Source organism: Paramisgurnus dabryanus, chromosome 15, assembly GCF_030506205.2.
Source record: "Paramisgurnus dabryanus chromosome 15, PD_genome_1.1, whole genome shotgun sequence".
NCBI classification, from domain to species: Eukaryota; Metazoa; Chordata; class Actinopteri; order Cypriniformes; family Cobitidae; genus Paramisgurnus; species Paramisgurnus dabryanus.
Genome location: NC_133351.1, coordinates 7455477 through 7470141, shown reverse-complemented (window position 1 = coordinate 7470141; position 14665 = coordinate 7455477). Strand labels below are relative to the sequence as shown.

General features: G+C 35.8%; 1 protein-coding gene across 1 annotated transcript in view; it reads right to left on the bottom strand.

Annotated features, from left to right (window-relative positions):
• The window catches only part of ttn.1 (titin, tandem duplicate 1), a 142360-nt gene that overhangs the window by 93966 nt on the left and 33729 nt on the right, over nt 1–14665 (bottom strand). The window contains exons 44-73 of the mRNA XM_073812032.1: nt 14065–14355; nt 13671–13958; nt 13146–13262; nt 12780–13053; nt 12511–12694; nt 12200–12280; nt 11837–12104; nt 11226–11435; nt 11066–11143; nt 10955–10981; nt 10743–10799; nt 10610–10654; nt 8663–8722; nt 8109–8180; nt 7684–7758; nt 7421–7501; nt 6639–7115; nt 6364–6459; nt 5705–6130; nt 5470–5550; nt 4694–5293; nt 4460–4516; nt 4238–4324; nt 1908–1975; nt 1363–1447; nt 1134–1229; nt 903–989; nt 665–775; nt 409–495; nt 145–228 (exon numbers count right to left, since the gene is read on the bottom strand). Coding sequence (XP_073668133.1) covers nt 145–228; nt 409–495; nt 665–775; nt 903–989; nt 1134–1229; nt 1363–1447; nt 1908–1975; nt 4238–4324; nt 4460–4516; nt 4694–5293; nt 5470–5550; nt 5705–6130; nt 6364–6459; nt 6639–7115; nt 7421–7501; nt 7684–7758; nt 8109–8180; nt 8663–8722; nt 10610–10654; nt 10743–10799; nt 10955–10981; nt 11066–11143; nt 11226–11435; nt 11837–12104; nt 12200–12280; nt 12511–12694; nt 12780–13053; nt 13146–13262; nt 13671–13958; nt 14065–14355 — 4650 coding nt within the window. The remainder of the gene's footprint in view (nt 1–144; nt 229–408; nt 496–664; nt 776–902; nt 990–1133; nt 1230–1362; nt 1448–1907; nt 1976–4237; nt 4325–4459; nt 4517–4693; nt 5294–5469; nt 5551–5704; nt 6131–6363; nt 6460–6638; nt 7116–7420; nt 7502–7683; nt 7759–8108; nt 8181–8662; nt 8723–10609; nt 10655–10742; nt 10800–10954; nt 10982–11065; nt 11144–11225; nt 11436–11836; nt 12105–12199; nt 12281–12510; nt 12695–12779; nt 13054–13145; nt 13263–13670; nt 13959–14064; nt 14356–14665) is intronic.

The window sequence follows — 14665 nt, the reverse complement described above, 5'->3', positions numbered from 1 at the left end:
CACTGGTAATAAAGACAATTGTCTAATAAGTTGGTATTAATCTGGACAATGGACATTTAAAGATAACCACAAAAAAAGAAACATACTACACATAACAAACACTACAGACCAGCAAACTGTTTTTTTCAGTTTTGCTTTCAATACCTTTAGGAGGCAATATTTTCTGTTCAACAGGAGCCACAGTCGGCTTTGGTGCTTCAGGAACTGGTGCCTTTTCAACAGTGGGCTCTTTAAAAAAAGACCATGCCATAGTCAAGCACAAGTTATTAAGACAAATGTGGAATAAGTTGTTATTAAAATTAACAAGAAGTGAAAACAGATAAAGATGGACTGGCGAAAGCAAACAGGCAAACATTATACCAAAGATTGCCAGATTAAAAATTATTCTTCCCATGTAGCTTTGTATACCTTTAGGAGGAGGCAGTACTTTCTTTTCGAGTGGAGCCACAGTTGGTTTTGGTGCTTCAGGTACTGCTTTCTTTTCAACGATGGGCTCTTTAAATAAGATAATGCCATAATCACAACCACAAATAACATAGAGAAATGTGGAATGAGTTGTTAATGAACATGCATAAGAAGGGTGTTTAAAAAGGGTGATCACAAAAGATGACACGATGACAAGATTATTTATATACTAGCAAGCTGTCCTTGCTGTACTGTATACCTTTAGGAGGAGGCAGTACTTTCTTTTCAACTGGAGCCACAGTTGGTTTGGGTGCTTCAGGTTCTGGTTTCTTTTCAACCACTGGCTTTGATTTCTTTTCAACAATTGGCTCTTTAAATAAAACAATACCAAAATATGAAATAAGTTCTAAGCAAATAAGAGCATTTTAAGATGAAGAAAGATAGAAGGACAAAACAAACAATCACATTTCACACCAAACTGTTCTTCCAGTATATACCTTTAACAGGAGACAGTACTTTCTTTTCAACTGGGGCCACAGTCGGCTTTGGCGCTTCAGGTGTTGGTTTCTTTTCAACAATTGGCTCTTTAAATAAGATAATGTCACACACACAACAGACAAATGTGGAATAAGTTGATATTGATGTCATATTAAAAGATTGTTAAAAGGGGGATCAAAACACATAAAAACAAACACATAACACACCAATGACAGGTTCCTGCTGTATACCTTTAGGAGGAGGCAGTACTTTCTTTTCAACTGGAGCCACAACTGGAGCCAGCTTTGGTGTTTCAAGTGCTGGTTTCTTTTCAACGATGGGCTCTTCTTTAAATAAGATAATGCCAAAGTCACAACCAATATGAATCAAGGCATAAAGAGTAAGCTTTTCTGACTTGGACAATTAACATTCAAAGATGAAAAATACACTGTTATTCCAGTGTGACTTTGTACTGTATACCTTTAGGAGGTGGCAGTACTTTCTTTTCAACTGGAGCCACAGTTGGTTTTGGCGCTTCAGGTACTGCTATCTTTTCAACAGTGGGCTCTTCTTTAAATAAGATAATGCCATAATCACAACCACAAATAACAAAGAGAAATGTGGAATAAGTTCAACTGGAATATGAAGATTTAAAGATTAAAAGAAAGAAAGATTAACCAAGCAAACATTTGCACCATGTAATATGGTCCAAAAATAGTTAATCTAGTATGGCTTTGTACTGTATACCTTTAGGAGGAGGCAGTACTTTCTTTTCAACTGGGGCCACGGTTGGTTTTGGTGCTTCAGGTGCTTGTTTCTTTTCAACAGTGGGCTCTTTAAATAAGATAATGCCAAAGTCACAACCAAAAATAACCAAGACAAATGTGGAATGAGCTTTTACTGGACTGGACAATAAACATTTAAAGATGAAACAAGAAAAGGATTATGAAGCAAATAATCACACCACACAATAAGATCAGAAAACATCCAGTGTGGCTTTGTATACCTTTAGGAGGAGGCAGTACTTTCTTTTCAACTGGAGCCACAGTTGGTTTTGGTGCTTCGGGTGCTGGTTTCTTTTCAACGGTGGGCTCTTTAAATAACATAATGCAATAGTCACCAAAATAACCAAGACAAATGTGGAATAAGCTTGACTGGAATATGAAGATTTAAAGATTAAAAGAAAGAAAGATTAACCAAGAAAATATTTGCACCATATAACATGGTCCAAAAATAGTTCCTCTAGTATGGCTTTGTACTGTATACCTTTAGGAGGAGGCAGTACTTTCTTTTCAACTGGAGCAACGGTTGGTTTTGGTGCTTCAGGTGCTTGTTTCTTTTCAACGGTTGGCTCTTTAAATAAGATAATGCCATAGTCACCAAAATAATAAAGTCAAATATGGAATAAGCTTGACTGGACATGAAGATTTAAATATTAAAAGAAATAAAGATTAAACAATAAAACATTGCACCATATAATAAGCTACAAAAAGAGTTCCTTTAGTATGGCTTTGTACTGTATACCTTTAGGAGGAGGCAGTACTTTCTTTTCAACTGGAGCCACAGTTGGTTTTGGTGCTTCAGGTACTGCTTTCTTTTCAACAGTTGGCTCTTTAAATAAGATAATGCCATAATCACAACCACAAATAACAAAGACAAATGTGGAATTTGACTGGACATGAAGATTTAAAGATATAAAGATTAACCAAGCAAACAATTGCACCATATAATACGCTCCAAAAATAGTTCCTCTAGTATGGTTTTGTACTGTATACCTTTAGGAGGAGGCAGTACTTTCTTTTCAACTGGAGCCACAGTTGGTTTTGGCGCTTCAGGTACTGCTTTCTTTTCAACAGTGGGCTCTTTAAATAAGACAATGCCATAATCACAACCACAAATAACAAAGAAAAATGTGGAATAGGTTTGACTGGACTATGAAGATTTAAAGGACACAAATTATCCAAAATCCACATTTACAAGATGTTTGGACATAAATGGGTGTTGGGAGTGTGTGAACCCAACAACCCCACAATTACAAAAATCTGCCCTCTCTTTGTTTTTTAAGCCATATAAAACCAAAGCAGTCTCATTAGAAATGCTGTTTTGATTCTCTTGTTAATGTGATGTCACACAAACAAAGCCCCGCCCACAGCCACTGACTGACTGGTTAATTTTGTTCAGTGTGTGAACCCAACCACCCTACAATTACAAAAATCTACCCTCTCTTTCTTTTTTAAGCCTCATTAAACCAAAGCAATCTCATTAGAAATGCTGTTTTGATTCTCTTGTTAATGTGACATCACACAAACAAAGCCCTGCCCACAGCCACTGGCTGACTGGTTAATTTTACCAACATAGTTCCTCTAGTATGGCTTTGTACTGTATACCTTTAGGAGGAGGCAGTACTTTCTTTTCAACTGGAGCCACAGTTGGTTTTGGTGCTTCAGATGCTGGTTTCTTTTCAACAATGGGCTCTTTAAATAAGATAATGCCATAATCACAACCAAAATAACAAAGACAAATGTGGAATAAGTTTGACTGGGCTATGAAGATTTAAAGATTAAAAGAAAGAAAGATTAACCAAGCAAAAATTTGCACCATATAATATGAAAATAGTTCCTCTGGTATGGCTTTGTACTCTATACCTTTAGGAGGAGGCAGTACTTTCTTTTCAACTGGAGCCACGGTTGGTTTTGGTGCTTCAGGTGCTGATTTCTTTTCAACGGTTGGCTCTTTAAATAAAATAATGCCATAGTCACCAACATAACAAAGACAAATGTGGAATAAGCTTGACTGGACATGAAGATTTAAAGATTAAGAGAAAGAAAGATTAACCAAGAAAATATTTGCACCATATAATATGGTCCAAAAATAGTCCCTTTAGTATTGCTTTGTACCTTTAGGAGGAGGCAGTACTTTCTTTTCAACTGGAGCCACGGTTGGTTTTGGTGCTTCAGATACTGCTTTCTTTTCAACAGTTGGCTCTTTAAATAAAATAATGCCACAATCAAAACCACACATAACAAAGACAAATGTGGAATAAGTTTGACTGGGCTAGGAAGATGAAAAGATTAAAAGAAAGAAAGATTAACCAAGCAAATATTTGCACCATATAATATGGTCCAAAAATAGTTCCTCTAGTATGGCTTTGTACTGTATACCTTTAGGAGGAGGTAGTACTTTCTTTTCAACTGGAGCCACAGTTGGTTTTGGTGCTTCCGATGCTGGTTTCTTTTCAATAGTGGGCTCTTTAAATAAGAAGATACCACAGTCACAATAGAAAAGGTGACCACAGAAGATGACACACCAAACGTGTGACTGACTTGTATAGCAGCCAATATTTCTTGCTGTATACCTTTTGAAGGAGGCAATCTTTTTTGTTCAACTGGAATCACAGTTGGCTTGGGTGCAATGGGTTCAGATTGCTTCACCAATTCTGGTTCTTGAAATAAAAGTAACCCATGGTTACAATAAGGCAGCATAAATTTTGCAGATGAGCGTACAAACACAAAGCGCACGATCACACAAAGAAACCAATTCTTAAATCATGAATCGGTTCCAGCACTCCTTTGTGTACCTTTTGTAGAAGAAATAACTTCTGACACAGAAGATGCTACAGCCTGGGTCTTCTCGTCTGATTAAGAAGTATAACACATTCAAGGTGTGACAAGATATAAAAGAGAAACTTGGCCATAAATGCAGGCACACGTTTAAGATAAATCACATTTGCCTTTTCGGCAAACACCTGAAGACAAGCAAATTAAATTCAAGAAAAGATTGCTAAGCATAGGCTAAAGATTGCATGGTTTACCTTTGTCATGCACTTTATCTGATTCGTTTCCAATCTCTTTTGCCTTAACTGCTGGTGTCATCTGAGGAGGTTCTGTCTGTGAACTCTTGGCTTCATGAACAAACTTGGCTTCAGTAGTTTTCTTGGGAACAACTTCTTGTCTTTGAATGATCACCTCTGTTTCAGTGGTGACATGTTTCTTCTGGATTGAACTATCCTTCACTGCATACTTTTCATTCTGTGTAATTTCTTGCCTTTCCAGTGATGTCTCACTGCTAGGAACCACCACATCTGTGAAGCGTTCATCTCTTTTTGAAATACTAGATGTCACTAATATCTCCTTCTTCGTTTCAGCCATCTCTAAAGCTGGTGCTTGTTCTGGCATTCTGGAGACCTCCGTTTCAATCATCTTCACATTTCTATCAGTTTGTTCTCTACTGTGATGACCAACAATACGCTCTTCAGCTTGGACGGGCAAAACTTCCTCAGGCATATGAGAAATGCCACGACTCTCCTTTACGATTTCCTTAGTCAGACAAACTTCTTCCTTCATGTAAATCTTTTGTGTTGTTAGTTCCACTTTATTGGGAATTTGGTCAATACTTTCTGAAGCTGAAAAGACTTTAAAGACGAAAGATATTCAAGATTGCACCACATAACGTGGCTAAAGAGTTATTATTTTTACAAAACCTCCATGCAAACAAAAATCATATAGTTCCCTTTTAATGTTTAACTCTATATTCATTAACCTAAAAAGTATCATTTGTAACTACAGAATATCATCCAACCATGCATACCTTTGGCTGAGGGCATCTCAGTCTCCAGTGTACCCACTGGTTTTCTCTCAGACGATACTTCTGCAGGCTTTACTTCAACCACTTTGTAAAAGTATGCCAGATAAAGAATAGCACATTAAGTACAAGATACAAGAAACATTACCAAGAAAAATAAGATCAGCTGACAATTTCAAGAGTTTGCATAAACTGCTTATACCCATAAATGCAGGGCTGTATTTCTATTATAGCTTTATACCTTTCTGTAAAGAAGTCTCCTTTTTGTAAGCAACTGGTGGCTTTGTAATTGGTTCCATCTTTGGTGGGTCTTGTTTTTTAACTCGTTCTGCTTCCCGGGCCTCCGAAGGTTTAGGCAAAGGCTCTACCTTTTTCTCAGGTTCTGCTTTGGACACTTCTTGGTAAATTGGCTTTCTTGCAGGTTCTTGTATAATCTCCAGAGGAGCTGACTGTTTTCTAACTGGCTCTGGAGTGTGCATTTGCTGACTAGCTGTCTCTACTTTTGGTGGCTTGAAAAAGACAGGTGTAGATGAGAGATCTTGAGGTAGCTGAGAGACTTCTTTCTTTGATGGCTCTGTCTTTGATGCCACAGGCGCAGCAAGTGCCGGCTCTGGTTTATTATCTAGCTTTACTTTTGAAGCAACTGTCTCCTTCATCTCCAAAGGAGCTTCAAAGGAACACACAGTGTATTAATTTAAGAAAATCTGTGTATTCAGTTTGAGGCCCATATTAAACAGAGCCATTTAAGAGAACTGAATAAACCTGGACCATAACATCAAACATCAAGAGCACCAGTTTAGGTGACTAATAATAAGATAAACAACAAAAATGCAACAGGTTTAAGATAACCCACAAGAACTATATTTAATAATGTTGTTTCCATCAAACATTTAAAGTTACCTTTAATTTGAGCAATGTCTGGCTTTGAAGTTAAAGCCTCATCTTTTTTAATAGCTGGTTGAGGTACTGCTTCTGGCTTTTTAGGAGCTTCGGGTGCTTTTAAAGAATATCAAAAACAGAGTGGCAAACATAAAGCAAAGATGACTAAATCATCCAAAGTTGGACAAAGGCACTGTAAGAGTTAAATAATATCCACATACACATGACAGACACACATAAATAAAGACATTAACAACAGAAAAACTGAAGCACAAACAGGTAATAACAAACAATACCTTTGACAGACGTTGCCACAGCTTTCTCGGGCTTGGGTTCAGGTTTTGCAGCAACTTTTGGCTCAGGCTTGGATGTAGGTACTGGCTCAGGCTTTGGTGTAGCTATCGGCTCAGGCTTGGGTGTAGGTATTGGCTCAGGCTTGGGCTCAGATTTTGGTGTAGCTATCGGGTCAGGCTTTGGTGTAGCTATCAGCTCAGGCTTGGGTGTAGGTATTGGCTCAGGCTTGGGCTCAGGTTTTGGTGCAGCTATCGGTTCAGCCTTGGGCTCAGGTTTCAGAGTAACTTTAGGCTCAGGCTTGGGCTCAAGTTTTGGTGTAGCTATTGGCTCAGGCTTGGGCTCAGGTTTTAGAGTTACTTTTGGCTCAGGCTTGGGCTCAGGTTTTGAAATAACCTTTGGCTCAGGCTTAGGTTCAGGCTTTGCCACAACCACTGGAGTCTCTTTGGGTTCTGCTGGCACCTGAGGCTTAGGCTCTGAGGCTGTAGGTTTTAAAACATCTTTAAGTAACACTGACATTGCTATCAGTTTCCCAAAGGATATTGACAACACAAACATAATACATTTAAAATAGTGTGTGCATCACAAATAGACTGTATATTAAGAATTCTCAGACACTACAAACACATACATACTAACAAGAAAATCAGACTACAGACTAACAAGAGTAAACTGCAGACTACAGTTTCACACATAACACGTTTTGAGCTCTTTACAATCTCAAGACAAAGAGATTAAATGAATACAGAAGTTATATTACACATTTAACACATACTGGTGACAATACCTTTGGCTGGGGGTTGTTCTTTTTGTTCCATCACTTTAAGAGAGACCACTTTCTCCTCAACAGGTTTCCTGACCTCGGGTTCTTAGAAATATCATTGCAATAGATTTTAGTCAGAGTTTACGTGTTTCCAAACCAAATAACTACATGTACAGCAAGTTCACAAACACATTTGATAATATACAAAATCTCACAAAAATGAAAAAACATATAAACATAGAAGAACTGGGGAACAATAGTATACACAAGAAAAGACACGTAGATACCTTTTTCAGGAATCAGTGCAGTCTGTATGACCGTTGTGTCTGGTGTCTCTTCTGGTAGCTGTATAACTTCCAGTACTTAAAATACATCAATTTTGTTAGAATATAACTAAAAGGCTTAAGCAGAGTTTATGTAGCCAAAGCATTCATGCTTTTAGCATTATTGCAAAAGCATTGAAAGAACAGACAACAAACAATTTACAAACAACAAAATAGTAATTACACAATGGACGCAACTTCACAATGACGTACAATATTAAACACAAATTAAATTAAACACAAACAAAAGACGAACCAAAGTTGTTTTTGGTTCAGCACGGACAACACATGTTAAGTGTTTTATTAAAGAAAACGCTAAAGCAGTTAGCTGGGCATATATAAAAGTTAAGAGATGATTAATGACTTTGCATTTTACTTTCAACAAATACCTTTCTTAGGGGCTTCTTCCATCTTTTCTACAACACGTTTTGTCACAGTCTCCTCAACGGGTTTCTGCAGCTCTGTAGAGAAACATTAACATTTTCAGCAATAGAAAAAAAATGTGCAAATTCTGAAACAAACATACAAACACAAAGGTTACGGCACACTGATACCTGTAGATTAAAAGTGTTAATGATATATTAAATGATGAAGAGGCTGAAAAATGTGCAAATTCTGAAACAAACATACACTCACAAAGGTTACGGCACACTGATACCTGTAGATTTAAAGTGTTAATGATATATTAAATGATAAAGAGACTGATGGGTTACTGAATGTCAGGGAATGGACTGTCGTGATGTTTTATTGTCGATTATATGACAAAGAAAAGTAAAAAACATACACACTGTGGTTTAGACGACATATAATAAAAGACAATTAAGAGGAAGATGAGTGAAGCAAGTTCACACATACAGTACAAAAATATGACAAGACACCAAACAAGATAAGCAAAGTGTTATCCTCTAAAATACAGACACTAAGACTTTTAACCACAGTATACCTTGCACTGAAGATAATTCATATGTAACACTCTTCTCTTCGACTGTCCAGCTCTGATACTCTATCATACAACAATAAAATATTTAATATGTTTTATATTTAAAAGACTTGGGGGTCTTTGAATTAAGGTAATTGGGTAAGTATGTTGGACAAAATTTCATATTTAGAAGTTAAAGGGCACAGAGAGAAAAAAGAAAGAGAGCTAGAAAGAAAGAAAGAAAGAGGAAACATAAAGAAAAAAAGAAAGGAAGAAAAAGGAAAAAGAAAGAAAGAGGAAAAAGAAAGAAAGAAATAAAGGCAGAAAAAAGAAAGAGGAATAGAAAGATAGATAGAGGAAAAAGAAAGAAAAAAAGAAAAAAACAAGGAAAAAGAAAGAAAGAAAGAAAGAAAGAAAGAAAGGAGGAAAAATAAAGAAAGAAAGAGGAAAAATAAAGAAAAAAAGGAAAAATAAAGAAAGAAAGAGGGAAAAGAAAGAAAGAAAGAAAGAAAGAAAGAAAGAGGAAAAATAAAGAAAGAAAGAGGGAAAAGAAAGAAAAAAAAGGAAAAAGAAAGAAAGAAAGAAAGAAAGAAAGAAAGAAAGAAAGAAAGAAAGAAAGAAAGAAAGAAAGAAAGAGGAAAAAGAAAGAGTTAGAAAGAAAGAAAAAGGAAAAAGAAAGAAAGAAAGAGGAAAAAGAAAGAAAGAGGAAAAAGAAAGAAAGAAAGAGGAAAAAGAAAGAAAGAAAAAGGAAAAATCAAGAAAGAAAGAGGAAAAAGAAATAAATAAAGAAAGATAGACAGAAAGAAATAAAGACAGAAAGAAAGAAATAAAGAAAAAAGAAAGAGGAAAAATAAAGAAACAAACAAACAAAGAAACAAAGAAAAAGGAAAAATAAAGTAAGAAAGACAGAAAGAAAGAGGAAACATAAAGAAAGAAAGAAAGAAAGAGGAAAAAGAAAGAAAGAAAGAAAGAGGAAAAAGAAAGAAAGAAAGAAAGAAAGAGGAAAAAGGAAAAGAAAAAAAGAAAGAGGATAAATAAATAAATAAATAAAGTGGAAAAAGTAAGACAGAAAGAAAAAGGAAAAAGAAAGAAAGAGGAAAAATAAAGAAAGAAAGACAGACAGAAAGAAATAAAGGCAGAAAGAAAGAAAGAAAAAAGAAAGAGGAAAAATAAAGAAACAAACAAACAAAGAAACAAAGAAAAAGGAAAAATAAAGTAAGAAAGACAGAAAGAAAGAGGAAACATAAAGAAAGAAAGAAAGAAAGAGGAAAAAGAAAGAAAGAAAGAAAGAGGAAAAAGAAAGAAAGAAAGAAAGAAAGAAAGAAAGAAAGAGGAAAAAGGAAAAGAAAAAAAGAAAGAGGATAAATAAATAAATAAAGTGGAAAAAGTAAGACAGAAAGAAAAAGGAAAAAGAAAGAAAGAGGAAAAATAAAGACAGAAAGACAGACAGAAAGAAATAAAGGCAGAAAGAAAGAAAGAAAAAAGAAAGAGGAAAAGAAAGAAAGACAGAAAGAAAGAAAGAGGAAAAGAAAGAAAAAAGAAAAAACAAGGAAAAATAAAGAAAGAAAGAAAGAAAGAAAGAAAGAGGAAAAAGAAAGAAAGAAAGAAAGAAAGAGGAAAAATAAAGAAAAAAAGGAAAAAGAAAGAAAAAAGAAAGAAAGAAAGAAAGAAAGAAAGAAAGAAAGAAAGAAAGAGGAAAAAGAAAGAAAGATGATAAATAAATAAATAAATAGATAAAGAGGAAAAAAGAAAGAAAAAAGAGGAAAAAGAAAGAAAGAAAGAAAGAAAGAAAGAAAGAGGAAAAAGAAAGAAAGAAAGAGAATAAATAAATAGAAAAAGAAAGAAAAATAAACTAGGAATGAGGATTAATGTGGAATTAGACAAAGAGGGGTTTATGTTGTAATATTAGTCCATTTGGATACTGCAAGCTTAGTGTATTAAGGCATTATATTGGAAATGTGGAAATAATACCTGTTATTTCAGACTTTTCTTCATAATGAAATTCAGAGGTTTCATCTTTTAAACAAACAGTATTTTATTATTACGATGGAAGGTAAATTACAACACTACAGTTTATTTATTTATTTGTTTATCTCAGTCTTACCTTTAAAACTTATCACAGATGTCACATCAGGCACATGTATTGATGTATCAGGAACATCTGGACATGTTAACAATATTTTTTTAGATAAATTTGTGTGATTGACTTCATTAAAAAGTATTTTTTTTAAAGTTTACAGTTTGCATAACATTAGTTGGGGATGGGGATAATAAAAAACTGTTAATCCTAAAATCCTATGCACGACAACTACTTACCAAAGGAACGCGTTCTTAACTCAATTTCTGGAAAAGAAGGTAAAATATAATTATTTTTGACTAAATTCTCCTAAACAAGCAAGCGGTGCTACTTTACAATAAAGCTTGTACCTTTGCCTGACAGATAAAGCTCAGCTGTACTTTTAGTTTCACCCACGGGCTCCAGTCGTGCAATCACAGAGTATACGCCTAAAAGATTTTCAGTCAAGTTAAATGAGTTCAAACTATTTTCACTATATTTACGATTACATTTTGTGACTATTGTACACACCTTCATCCTCAGATGTTACATTACGAATGACCATAAAGTGTCTTCGTCCTTCACATCTGAAGGTATATTTTGGGCTCTCTTTAAGTTCCCATGAGTCTTTAAACCAGGCGACGACCGCATTGTCAAAGGCCAACTCGCACTCAAAAGTGGCCGACTGACGTTCATTCACCAAGATATTCTGAATGCACTTGGTGAATTGAATTTGGTCAGCTACAGATAATATAAAAAGATAGGAATGATTAATGGTCTCGAAACGCATTTACGGTCTTCAAAAAGAAACGAAAATGGAGAAAGAAATATTTACATTCAGACACACGTACAATATACACCCATTTAAGCTAGATTAAGAAATTAAAAGGTGAGGAAAAAACAATATCTGCTTATAAGAAAAGAAACCAGAACGAAGAGGTTAGTATTGCCCTAAAAAAAATTTGTCACATTTGATACATCTGGTTTGAGCCCGCAACCTGTGTAGTAGTCTTTATACGATGTTGTTATGTTGTACATAAATCATGAACATAAATCAGTGCATTTGGTCACATTTTGGTCATGACTGTATGGTAAATCATGGTAAATCTCAATGCTGTTGTATTTTAATGTGGAGAACTTACCCATTACTGTCAGTCTGGCACTGGATATATGTGGCCCACAAACAACGCGGTAATTTCCCTGGTCGCTGGTCTGACAGTTCTTGATCTTCAATATGTGATGATCATCCACAATTTGAACTTCGTATTTATCACTTGTTTCTAGCTTCCTTGTATCTTTATACCAAGAGAGTGAAATCTCTGGATAGTTGATTTTGATCTCACACTCAAATGTTGCGTCCTTGTTAACTTGCGTTGTCTGGTCCTTAATGTCTTTAACCAGGGTAACAGGCTGCAAAAATTATTTTTATATACGTTTAATTTAACAAAATGAAGATGATGCAAATATCATACAAACATTAAACTAAAAAAACTGAAGCAACATACTTCAGTGTGCTCCATTCTGCTTTGCAAATCAGACATAAGTTTAGCCAAATCTTCATCGTATTCTCGCCCATGTTCGCTTTCCTGAATTAGAAAACACAGAGATTGATTAGACTACATGTTGTGGATTTAAATCTCAAAAAAAAGGCAAGCAATGTTGTAGTCGATTCAAGACCAATAGATAAAGCTGGATGTGGTCTTGATTCGGACTCGACAATCGATCTTGGTCTTAACCCTCGGACTACAACACTCGTTGCAAGAAAACAAAATATTTTTAAATCATCTATTTATACAAAGCTTTTCAATCTATCTACCCGTCTTCCACTTTCGTGTTCTTTCTCCTTCTTCAGTATCTCAATGGCTTGAAGGATACCACGGTAGTCTGTGATTCCATACATGCGAGCATATTTCTCATACTCTTTTGGGTCTACGTTTCGTAGCAGCTCAACAATGTCAATGTCTTTGGTCTCTTTTGGAGATTTCTGCTTTGATGGAGTTCTGAAGGCAACAAAAAAAGAGTTTTAGGTTACGGTATAATCATTCCTAAGATAGGACAGAGGTAAAAAGGAAAAACCACACTCACTTCTTCAGTGTCACCATCTCTGGTCCAGTCTCTTTCTTCTGTTCAACATTCATGTCAGCGTTGCACTCAATTTCTCCATGTTTGTTTGAGGCAACACATCTGTACTGACCAGAGTCGGATTTGGTCACCTCCTTGATCTCCAGCTTGGCCTCTTGGCCCTTTTGTTGAATGCTCACTCGACCACCGTGAGTCATCTGTCGCCATTTGCCCTTCATCCATTTAACATTGGGAATGGGATCTCCACCAACTTTAGCAATAAAGGTAGCTGTGCCCTCTGTAATCCAGATTATAATGTGATGTCATTATTAAATTCAACATGCTCAAAATGACACATAGAAAACTGTTTAATGGAAATCAGCAACTTACTTTCAATGATATGAAGGCTCTTGGGCTCCTCAATGAAGAACAAGTTGTCCAGTTTTTTAACTGCCTGAGTTTCTGTGGGGGCTGCTGGCACTTTAGCTGGTGCAGCACTACGTTTTTCTGATTTACACAAGACATGGAAATTAATCAAAATAATCCAATAATCTTAAACGTTAGCCAGATGAATCACAGGAACAGTGTCTTTGTATCTCAAAATGGTCCTTAGTTACTCAAGAATGAATTGGAATTAAATGGTTGAAAAAAGTTTTCAAGATCACAAGCAAAATATTACAGCTCAGTTGTGACAGAAAGAAAATAAAAAACTTTGGTAAAAAGAAAAATTAGCAAAATGAATATTCAAAGCACTTGAGAAGAAACCAAAAAGATGCGGAGATCATGGTAATACAATAAAATGGTAGAGAATGAGATTCATGGGTTAGTTGGAAACTCCTTAATAGTGCATTTAAAAGCAGCTAAACTAAGGGTATTTACAACAAAGTTAGATTAAATTAAAAAATGTCTTATTACCTGCAATGGTGACTTTAGCTTTGGAGAATTCATTACCAGCATCATTGGTTGCTTTGCATAAATAGTCACCGGCATCTGTTTTGGATGCCTTGGATATCTCCAGGGTGGCTGTGCCATCCACAAATGTGATTTTGGTGCTAGCAGAAGATGTGACTTCCCTTCTGTCCTTCATCCACTGAATATTCAGAGGAGTGGAGCCACAGACATGGCAGCTAAGGTTTAGCCTTTCCTCCTCATTGATTGTCACGGGTTTAAGGGGAATGTCAAAAGATGGTGGTATTTTTTGCTCTAGAATTTAAAAAAGTAAATGATATGAGCGGTTCATGGTTATACAGCTAACACAGCATTCTAAAACAAGATAATAAATACAAGAAGAAATCAAACTTTTAACTACCTTTGATGTTAACCACCACCTCGAAGGAGGCGGAGCCAGCTTCATTCGAAGCACTGCATGTGTAAGCACCACTGTCTGTAGCTTTGGCATTCTTGATGCACATCACAGCCACATTGTTATTGAAGGAAATGTCACAGACGTCAGAGCTCAAGATCTCTCCGTTATCTTTGTACCAGCTTACAGACAGAGGTTGTGAGCCAGTCACTCGAGCCTCAAGCTTCACCAATTTGCCCTCGCTATCCTCAACTTGCTCTGAGGGTTTCTTAGTGAAGGTTGGTGGAATTTTGCGCTCTGAAAATGAAACACATTAAGCACAGATAACAATCATTCACATTACAATCAAATTACAAAATTAAAGTTTTCACAAATAGTGGAACATTTGTTTTTTTTTTTTATCAAGATGCCACAGTTCTATTATTGAATGGGAGAATGCAATGCTCACAAGGGCCGCTCTGGTGATGGAAGTTCTGCCTTCCAATAAAAAGAGCCAATCATCAATCGATAAAACTGATGATTTTCGAGGGGAGGAGCTCTCCCCACTGAAAAGACCTCCCAGTCTGGTTTTTGCTGGGCAAGCTAGTGTAGCAGGCTGGTTTTAGAG